Genomic DNA, 10,701 nt, shown 5'->3' with positions numbered 1-10,701 from the left:
TCCGCGCTTGTGACAGTTTATTCTAGATCTTAAATAATGTCTCTCACCTGGATAGCGGAAGGATGAGGACGTATTCCGACAAGTTGGTACACTTTGACAGCCAATTTAGACCCGAAAATGGCGAGAAAGACAGGAAAAGACGCTCGGTTCCACCCTACTGTTTTTTTTGCAATTATTATATTTAATCATAATTCTATCAGTTGGCATCCCAGTGAGAGCAGACATTGCACAGTAAGTGATGTTGTATTAGGTTTCATCAAAAAGTGCCAATAATACTCCATTTACATTTCCCAACTTGAATACTAACCTAGTACCACATTTTTCGGAGTATAAGTCGCACCGGAGTATAAGTCGCACCTGCCGAAAATGCATAATAAAGAAGGAAAAAAACATATATAAGCCAAACTATTAAAAAAACTGCGACTTATAGTCTGAAAAATACGCTATTTGGGATATTGTTATTACAAGCGCTGACGCAGACAAACTATTTATAGCGGCGCCGTGATCACCAGCTGGTGTGCCAACGTTGACGTCGTCGGCTGGTGAGCTGCTTTCTCGCGTCCGCGTTTGCGCAAGTTTATCATATCGAGTTCATAAATAATGTCTCTCACCTGGATAGCGGAAGGACGAGGACGTATTCCGACGAGTTGGTACACTTTGACAGCAAGTTTAGACCCGGAAATGGCGAGAAAGACAGGAAAAAACGGCCGGTTCCACCCTACTGTTTTTTTTGCAATTATTATATTTAATCATAATTCTATCAGTTGTCATCCCAGTGAGAGCAGACATTGTACAGTAAGTGATGTTGTATTAGGTTTCATCAAAAAGTGCCAATAATACTCCATTTACATTTCCCAACTTGAATACTAACCTAGTACCGCATTTTTCGGAGTATAAGTCGCACCGGAGTATAAGTCGCACCTGCCGAAAATGCATAATAAAGAAGGAAAAAAACATATATAAGCCAAACTATGAAAAAAACTGCGACTTATAGTCCGAAAAATACGGTATTTGGGATATTGTTATTACAAGCGCTGACGCAGACAAACTATTTATAGTGGCGCCGTGATCACCAGCTGGTGTGCCAACGTTGACGTCGTCGGCTGGTGAGCTGCTTTCTCGCGTCCGCGCTTGTGACAGTTTATTCTAGATCTTAAATAATGTCTCTCACCTGGATAGCGGAAGGACGAGGACGTATTCCGACAAGTTGGTACACTTTGACAGCCAAATTAGACAACGAAAATGGCGAGAAAGACAGGAAAAGACGCTCGGTTCCACCCTACTGTTTTTTTGCAATTATTATATTTAATCATAATTCTATCAGTTGGCATCCCAGTGAGAGCAGACATTGTACAGTAAGTGATGTTGTATTAGGTTTCATCAAAAAGTGCCAATAATACTCCATTTACATTTCCCAACTTGAATACTAACCTAGTACCGCATTTTGCGGAGTATAAGTCGCACCGGAGTATAAGTCGCACCTGCCGAAAATGCATAATAAAGAAGGAAAAAAACATATATAAGCCAAACTATGAAAAAAACTGCGACTTATAGTCCGAAAAATACGGTATTTGGGATATTGTTATTACGAGCGCTGACGCAGACAAACTATTTATAGCGGCGCCGTGATCACCAGCTGGTGTGCCAACGTTGACGTCGTCGGCTGGTGAGCTGCTTTCTCGCGTCCGCGCTTGTGACAGTTTATTCTAGATCTTAAATAATGTCTCTCACCTAGATAGCGGAAGGATGAGGACGTATTCCGACAAGTTGGTACACCTTGACAGCCAAATTAGACCCGAAAAGACAGGAAAAGACGCTCGGTTCCACCCTACTGTTTTTTGCGAGGATTATGACAACATTGGCATCCCAGTGAGAGCAGACATTGTACAGTAAGTGATGTTGTATTAGGTTTCATCAAAAAAGTGCCAATAATATTCCATTTACATTTCCCAACTTGAATATTAACAGAGTATTAGTGATGTTATTACGAGCGCTGACGCAGACAAACTATTTATAGCGGCGCCGTGATCACCAGCTGGTGTGCCAACGTTGACGTCGTCGGCTGGTGAGCTGCTTTCTCGCGTCCGCGCTTGTGACAGTTTATTCTAGATCTTAAATAATGTCTCTCACCTGGATAGCGGAAGGATGAGGACGTATTCCGACAAGTTGGTACACTTTGACAGCCAATTTAGACAACGAAAATGGCGAGAAAGACAGGAAAAGACGCTCGGTTCCGCCCTACTGTTTTTTGGCGAGGATTATAACAACATTGGCATCCCAGTGAGAGCAGACATTGTACAGTAAGTGATGTTGTATTAGGTTTCATCAAAAAAAGTGCCAATAATACTCCATTTACATTTCCCAACTTGAATATTAACAGAGTATTAGTGATGTTATTACGAGCGCTGACGCAGACAAACTATTTATAGCGGCGCCGTGATCACCAGCTGGTGTGCCAACGTTGACGTCGTCAGCTGGTGAGCTGCTTTCTCGCGTCCGCGCTTGTGACAGTTTATTGTAGATCTTAAATAATGTCTCTCACCTGGATAGCGGAAGGACGAGGACGTATTCCGACGAGTTGGTACACTTTGACAGCCAAATTAGACCAGAAAATGGCGAGAAAGACAGGAAAAGACCCTACTGTTTTTTTGCGAGGATTATATATAACAACATTCTATCAGTTGGCATCCCAGTGAGAGCAGACATTGTACAGTAAGTGATGTTTTATTATGTTTGTTGGCTGTCATGAAGTTGGCAGTGAGTAGTTATCAGTTATCTGTGATGCGTTTTTGAAATTAATGCGCCGCATTAGCTTCAAATTAGCAAAATATGTAAATATTAAATGTTATTATATATACAGTACAGGCCAAAAGTTTGGACAAATTCTCATTTCAATGTGTTTTCTTTATTTTCATGACTATTTACATTGTAGATTGTCACATCAAAACTATGTATGAACACATGTGGAGTTATGTACTTGAAAACATGTTTCATATTCTAGTTTCTTCAAAATAGCCACCCTTTGCTCTGATTACGGCTTTGCACTCTCTTGGCATTCTCTCCATGAGCTTCAAGAGGTAGTCCCCTGAAAGGGTTTTCACCTCACAGGTGTGCTTGAAGCTCATGGAGAGAATGCCAAGAGTGTGCAAAGCAGTAATGTAATGAAGAAACTAGAATATAAAACATGTTTTCAGCTTTTTTTGTTTTGATGTGACAATCTACAATGTAAATAGTCATGAAAATAAAGAAAACACATTGAAACTTTTGGCCTGTACTATATATAACAACACTCTATCAGTTGGCATCCCAGTGAGAGCAGACATTGTACAGTAAGTGATGTTTTGTTATGTTTGTTGGCAGTGAGTAGTGATCAGTGGTGTTGTCGAGGGAAAAGTGAATGTTGTGATGCGTTTTTGAAATGAATATGCTTTAAATGAGCAAAATATGTAAATATTAAATGTTATTATACATATATACTTAGTGTGTATATAAAACCTTAATTGGATATTTTTTAAGGGCTTTGTTGGCAGAATAGAGCAACTCCACTATGCTCCATTGTAAGCAGACTTTTGATCACATTTATTAGCTATTTAGAATGCATCAAAAAAGAAATGTGTTCTGGTCTTACCTCAGGATTGTGAATGATAGGCAAAATTCCAGAAAAAAGGGCAGATCCCCTTCAAGTGCACCTATTTAGACGAGGTGAGGAGTGCAATTTGTTCCTGACAACCGGACCAGTCAGAGAAAGCTGCAAGGTGGCTTTTTTTGTCCCAGAGAACACACGTCGCGGTTTGCCTAGAGAAACCACCAGAGTGTTCCTCGCCAAGGATCCTGGTCCCTCGGAGTGGTCATGGCTTGCAGGTCCAGGTGTGTAGACTGGCAGGGTCGGATATTAAAATACCTCAAAGGTCCGAGCCAAGGTGCACACCGATGCTGGTGGAGCGCTGCGTGTGGTTAGGACCTGGACTTAAGTACCCCATCCCTTCCTCTTGAAGACTGCATGGATAGTGGCCGGATTCTGAGGCAGTGTGGTTACTGGGGGCCGGGGCGGGAGCGCCGGCGACCTGCTCAAAGGAGCGGGAGAATACGGCGCTGGCCGTGCGCGTCAGGCTGGTGAGCGCCCCCGCCTTGGGCACCGACTGGCTGGAGGTCAGCGTGAGGCGCTTGGCGGAGACCTCGGCGTGCTCGCTGGCCGCCCGGCCGCCGGCGGCGGCGAGGGGGCCGGCCTCTTTGTCCTTGCTGCCGCGCCCGCCCAGGCGACACTTCTTCATGGCCTTGGCGCCCAGGTTTAACGTGGTCACGCTGTTGCTGATGGTGATGGTGGGCGGGTTCACGTCGGGCCCCCCGCCGCCCGGCCACACCCCCTCGTCCGCCTCGGAAATATCCATCAGCTCGTCCGGGGAACCCAGATCCACTGCGTCTGTGGCGAGCCAAGCACTGGGGTTAACAACATGGATACGCGGAGAAGGACTCCTGTCAATATTAATATCAGGGGTGTCACTTATCTGATATTAATCCGATACGATATCACCACAAACCATAGCACATACTTTTAATTTGTAGTGTGGAATGGTACAAAAGGCACCGAACAATGCCAAGTAAAATTAAAGCTGCAAGCAGCATTGGTCAGGCCCGCGTATTTGGCAGGTGCTAGTCCTAAGTGTCCCAATACTTTTGTCTACTTTTAGTCTGAAGTGTCCCAAGACTTTTGTCTAGTGTACCTACCTTGTCTGCATTGTGTGGGCACGCTGGTGCTTCCTGCTTTTAAGCAGCCATCTTAAAAAAACAGCAGCGCAGCAGCATCAGCGCAGCGGGTCTTTGAAGGGTCATAAAATCAAAACCGGAGCAGTTAGAAAAAAAGCGCTTCTGTCATTGTAATCACAAGGGTTCAATCTCTCTCCTGTGTTAGTTTGAAGGCGAAACGACAAACGCGCTCAGAGGAGTTCGTTTTTGAAGGAAGGTGACCGGTTTTTACAAAAAAATTTGTTTAGAAGGGGGAATAGCAAACTTCCTGTTGATTTTTGCTTCTGAGGAGCAGTTTTTTGCTTCCGAGGAGCAGTTTTTTCTCCGTTTTATTCAAAAATTGCTCTAGAGCGCAATTTTTAAATTTGGGGTTAGGTTTTTTTATTAGATCGCAATTATTGACAGTCCTGATGTGTGCGTTCAGTTCGGTGAGTTTTGAAGCATGTTAAGAGGGTCAAATTACAGCTCAAAGAGGCAAAAGTGACTGTTTTTAGTACTTTTTTGTCTTGAAGGGGGAATTGCCAACTTCCTGTTGATTTTAGCCCGAGGATATACAATTATGAAAACTAGGTGTAAGTCAGACCTACATAAAGGTTTTTGTTTCATGTCTCTCCGACCTTCCTAGTGGGAGTTACAGGCAGTCTAGTTTTTTTTTTTCCTAGGGGGCGCTAGAGCGCAATTTTGAGTTTTGGGGTTGTTGTTTTTTTTTAAAAGGTAATTTTCGCAGGTCCTGATGTGTGGGTCAAATATGGTGAGTTTTGAAGCATGTTAAGTGGGTCAAATTACAGTTTAATGTGGCGGCGGAAAAAATAAAAATAAAAATAAAAAACCTTACAAATTCAATAGGTCCTTATGTCCCATTGCATAAGGACTCGGGAGTCCTTATACAATGGGCCATGCGGGCCCTAATAAAACCTTACAAATTCAATAGGTCCTTATGTCCCATTGCATAAGGACTCCCTGTGGGAGTCCTTATGCAATGGGCCATGCGGGCCCTAAAAACACTAACCTTATGATAGACATAATTAACTAAATCAAGCACATGATGCATTAAGTTGAGTGATGCAGACACGTTTGTTACTGGATACTTTCTAATAGGCTTTGGAACTTTGTATCTATTGTCGGAGGCAGATATTTACATGTATCCGAATTTAAGTGTTACTTCTTCTATTTCATAGCCATATTTGAAAACAGCTCGTGTTTTTTCCATTTATTCTCTTTCTGTTTCTCTGCAAGTAAACTGTGTGTGTTAACCTTGATCTTTGGAATGTGTTTTGACTAGAGAGATAATGTGCTTGTGTTTTGACTAGAGAGAGGGAAGAGGGGAGAGGGTTTTGGGGTCGGGAAGACAGACCATCTTAGCGGTGCGATCCGAATGTTCTATGCTGTCTCTGTGAATGTATATATGCAAAGCTTTGCAAATATATTACAAAATACCTATTCTGTCTCTGGTGGTTTTTCAACTCAGCTTTAAGTGTCGTAAAGAGCTTGGGAGCGACTTGTGACTTGAATTCCCTGGGAGGAACAACTGGTCATAAAACGCAACAATGGAAATGGAAAAACACGAGCTGTTTTCAAATATGACTATGAAATAGAAGAAGTAACACTTAAATTCGGATATATGTAAATATCTGCCTCCGACACTATACGTAATATAAAACTAAAATTGTTTGATACTTTTTTTATATTGACAAATGTCATGTTTTAGATTAAGCACCCTCAGGTATGTTTAGCTGGTGTGCCAGAGTGGTTGTCTTATACAGGTAAAAGCCAGTAAATTAGAATATTTTTAAAAACTTGATTTATTTCAGTAATTGCATTCAAAAGGTGTAACTTGTACATTATATTTATTCATTGCACACAGACTGATGCATTCAAATGTTTATTTCATTTCATTTTGATGATTTGAAGTGGCAACAAATGAAAATCCAAAATTCCGTGTGTCACAAAATTAGAATATTACTTAAGGCTAATACAAAAAAGGGATTTTTAGAAATGTTGGCCAACTGAAAAGTATGAAAATGAAAAATATGAGCATGTACAATACTCAATACTTGGTTGGAGCTCCTTTTGCCTCAATTACTGCGTTAATGCGGCGTGGCATGGAGTCGATGAGTTTCTGGCACTGCTCAGGTGTTATGAGAGCCCAGGTTGCTCTGATAGTGGCCTTCAACTCTTCTGCGTTTTTGGGTCTGGCATTCTGCATCTTCCTTTTCACAATACCCCACAGATTTTCTATGGGGCTAAGGTCAGGGGAGTTGGCGGGCCAATTTAGAACAGAAATACCATGGTCCGTAAACCAGGCACGGGTAGATTTTGCGCTGTGTGCAGGCGCCAAGTCCTGTTGGAACTTGAAATCTCCATCTCCATAGAGCAGGTCAGCAGCAGGAAGCATGAAGTGCTCTAAAACTTGCTGGTAGACGGCTGCGTTGACCCTGGATCTCAGGAAACAGAGTGGACCGACACCAGCAGATGACATGGCACCCCAAACCATCACCCAACCATGCAAATTTTGCATTTCCTTTGGAAATCGAGGTCCCAGAGTCTGGAGGAAGACAGGAGAGGCACAGGATCCACGTTGCCTGAAGTCTAGTGTAAAGTTTCCACCATCAGTGATGGTTTGGGGTGCCATGTCATCTGCTGGTGTCGGTCCACTCTGTTTCCTGAGATCCAGGGTCAACGCAGCCGTCTACCAGCAAGTTTTAGAGCACTTCATGCTTCCTGCTGCTGACCTGCTCTATGGAGATGGAGATTTCAAGTTCCAACAGGACTTGGCGCCTGCACACAGCGCAAAATCTACCCGTGCCTGGTTTACGGACCATGGTATTTCTGTTCTAAATTGGCCCGCCAACTCCCCTGACCTTAGCCCCATAGAAAATCTGTGGGGTATTGTGAAAAGGAAGATGCAGAATGCCAGACCCAAAAACGCAGAAGAGTTGAAGGCCACTATCAGAGCAACCTGGGCTCTCATAACACCTGAGCAGTGCCAGAAACTCATCGACTCCATGCCACGCCGCATTAACGCAGTAATTGAGGCAAAAGGAGCTCCAACCAAGTATTGAGTATTGTACATGCTCATATTTTTCATTTTCATACTTTTCAGTTGGCCAACATTTCTAAAAATCCCTTTTTTGTATTAGCCTTAAGTAATATTCTAATTTTGTGACACACGGAATTTTGGATTTTCATTTGTTGCCACTTCAAATCATCAAAATTAAATGAAATAAACATTTGAATGCATCAGTCTGTGTGCAATGAATAAATATAATGTACAAGTTACACCTTTTGAATGCAATTACTGAAATAAATCACGTTTTTCAAAATATTCTAATTTACTGGCTTTTACCTGTATTTAGGGTGCAGATTTTTACACGCAAACCTAGCAGGTGGCGCAGGTCAGAGCTTTTCTTCCTGCCACTCACACACTGGCGGAAGAGTGTCCGGTGTCGAAGTAGCCGGTTTTCGGGACACACAAAACACACAAACTGTCTTTCCATTTACAGTAGCGTGGTGGGAGATTGTAACTTGAGTGTGCAGCCCCAAGCGTCTCTCCTCATTGAGCCAAATTGAACTCTTGTCTCTGCATGATTCCTTGCTTCTTGTCTTGTTTAATAGATGTCATCAGTCTTTGAACCTGACAATTCAGGCCACTGATTTGGTTCAGCCTTAGCCAGCATTAAAAGAGGATTGAAAGGTGATATTTCATGTCTAGAGTACTATCATATTGTTGAAAAAATTATTTAGAAGGTTTTTTTTCTATGCTAAAGCTATGAACATTTTCAATTTCATAATTAATGAGTCCAACTTTATTTATCAAAGTCATATCTGGATGCAATAAAGGAGGGATTACTGTACTGTAGTTGTTATCTAAGTTATTGAGATTAATATCAGATCAGGACACCCCTAATTAATATGTTAACGATCAAATATTTTATGTTGATGGGCTGCATGTTGTACTACAGTATTCCAGCAGGTGGCGCATGCGCATTCATCACCACAACTGGAGAAATGCTTTATGGCGGGGGGTCTCAAACTCACCATTATTTGTAGCCGTTAAATTTAAGAGCTCACATACCCCAACTCAGCGTTAAATACACGGAGGCCACCTTAAACTGCGGTGTCAACAAACAAAAATGAAAGCACAACAAACACACATGGGGCAACTACTACTACTGTACACCAATACCAAAAGTCACAATGTCCGATAAGAGTTCTAAAAATGTTATTCCAGACCACCTCGAAAAAACAGAATGGAATTTTACAGTTTTTTACTGAATGGGACACGCAAAATGTACATGAAAATACAGACAGTGGGATTTACAATGTTAACTACGAACAATAAAAGACTGAATATTAACAACATATGCACGTCGCTCCTCTTTTACTTCTCAGACCAGCTAGTGGATCTAACATAATAGTGTGAGAGTCCAGTCCATAGTGGATCTAACATAATAGTGTGAGAGTCCAGTCCATAGTGGATCTAACATAATAGTGTGAGAGTCCAGTCCATAGTGGATCTAACATAATATTGTGAGAGTCCAGTTCATAGTGGATCTAACATAATAGTGTGAGAGTCCAGTCCATAGTGGATCTAACAAAATAGTGAGAGTCCAAGCCATAGTGGATCTAACATAATATTGTGAGAGTGCAGTCCATAGTGGATCTAACATAATATAGTGAGAGTCCAGTCCATAGTGGATCTAACATAATATTGTGAGAGTCCAGTCCATAGTGGATCTAACATAATAGTGTGAGAGTCCAGTCCATAGTGGATCTAACATAATATAGTGAGAGTCCAGTCCATAGTGGATCTAACATAATATTGTGAGAGTCCAGTCCATAGTGGATCTAACATAATAGTGAGAGTCCAGTCCATAGTGAATCTAACATAATAGTGAGAGTCCAGTCCATAGTGGATCTAACATAATAGTGAGAGTCCAGTCCATAGTGAATCTAACATAATAGTGAGAGTCCAGTCCATAGTGGATCTAACATAATAGTGTGAGAGTCCAGTCCATAGTGGATCTAACATAATAGTGAGAGTCCAGTCCATAGTGAATCTAACATAATAGTGAGAGTCCAGTCCATAGTGGATCTAACATAATAGTGAGAGTCCAGTCCATAGTGGATCTAACATAATAGTGAGAGTCCAGTCCATAGTGGATCTAACATAATAGTGAGAGTCCAGTCCATAGTGGATCCAACATAATCGTGAGAGTCCAGTCCATAGTGGATCTAACATAATAGTGAGAGTCCAGTCCATAGTGGATCTAACATAATAGTGTGAGAGTCCAGTCCATAGTGAATCTAACATAATAGTGAGAGTCCAGTCCATAGTGGATCTAACATAATAGTGTGAGAGTCCAGTCCATAGTGGATCTAACATAATAGTGTGAGAGTCCAGTCCATAGTGGATCTAACAAAATAGTGAGAGTCCAAGCCATAGTGGATCTAACATAATATTGTGAGAGTGCAGTCCATAGTGGATCTAACATAATATTGTGAGAGTCCAGTCCATAGTGGATCTAACATAATAGTGAGAGAGTCCAGTCCACAGTGGATCCAACATAATAGTGAGAGTCCAGTCCATAGTGGATCTAACATAATAGTGAGAGTCCAGTCCATAGTGGATCTAACATAATAGTGTGAAAGTCCAGTCCATAGTGGATCGAACATAATAGTGTGAGAGTCCAGTCCATAGAGGATCTAACATAATAGTGAGAGTCCGGTCCATAATGGGGCCAGCAGGAGACCACCTTGAGCGGAGACAGGTCATCAGCGCAGAGACGTCCCGAACTGATGCACATCATAATGGCGGCGACAGTTTTAATGTTAAAAGGTCTAAAAAAAATTATGCAGAACGGATTGAAAATCTTAATGGGCCGCATGTATTGTTCCCAGGTCTGCTTTAGATCCTATTGTTATTTACCTGCCCCCCCACCGGGTAAGTTTGAGACC

At 42.0% G+C, this 10,701-nt stretch overlaps 1 protein-coding gene across 4 annotated transcripts in view; it reads right to left on the bottom strand.

Annotated features, from left to right (window-relative positions):
• Positions 1 to 3,478: 3,478 nt before the first annotated feature.
• The window catches only part of hycc1 (hyccin PI4KA lipid kinase complex subunit 1), an 84,054-nt gene continuing 76,831 nt past the window's right edge, over positions 3,479 to 10,701 (bottom strand). For 2 of the 4 annotated variants that reach the window (XM_061983245.1, XM_061983247.1), the window contains one exon: positions 3,479 to 4,420. In XM_061983245.1, the coding sequence (XP_061839229.1) occupies positions 3,903 to 4,420 (518 nt within the window). In that variant the 3' untranslated portion in view covers positions 3,479 to 3,902. The remainder of the gene's footprint in view (positions 4,421 to 10,701) is intronic. The other 2 variants (XM_061983248.1, XM_061983249.1) reach the window with 1 other exon arrangement.

This window comes from Nerophis lumbriciformis, linkage group LG21 (genome assembly GCF_033978685.3).
Source record: "Nerophis lumbriciformis linkage group LG21, RoL_Nlum_v2.1, whole genome shotgun sequence".
NCBI classification, from domain to species: domain Eukaryota; kingdom Metazoa; phylum Chordata; class Actinopteri; order Syngnathiformes; family Syngnathidae; genus Nerophis; species Nerophis lumbriciformis.
The sequence above is the reverse complement of the archived record's forward strand: the minus strand, read 5'-3'. Positions and strand labels throughout refer to the sequence as shown.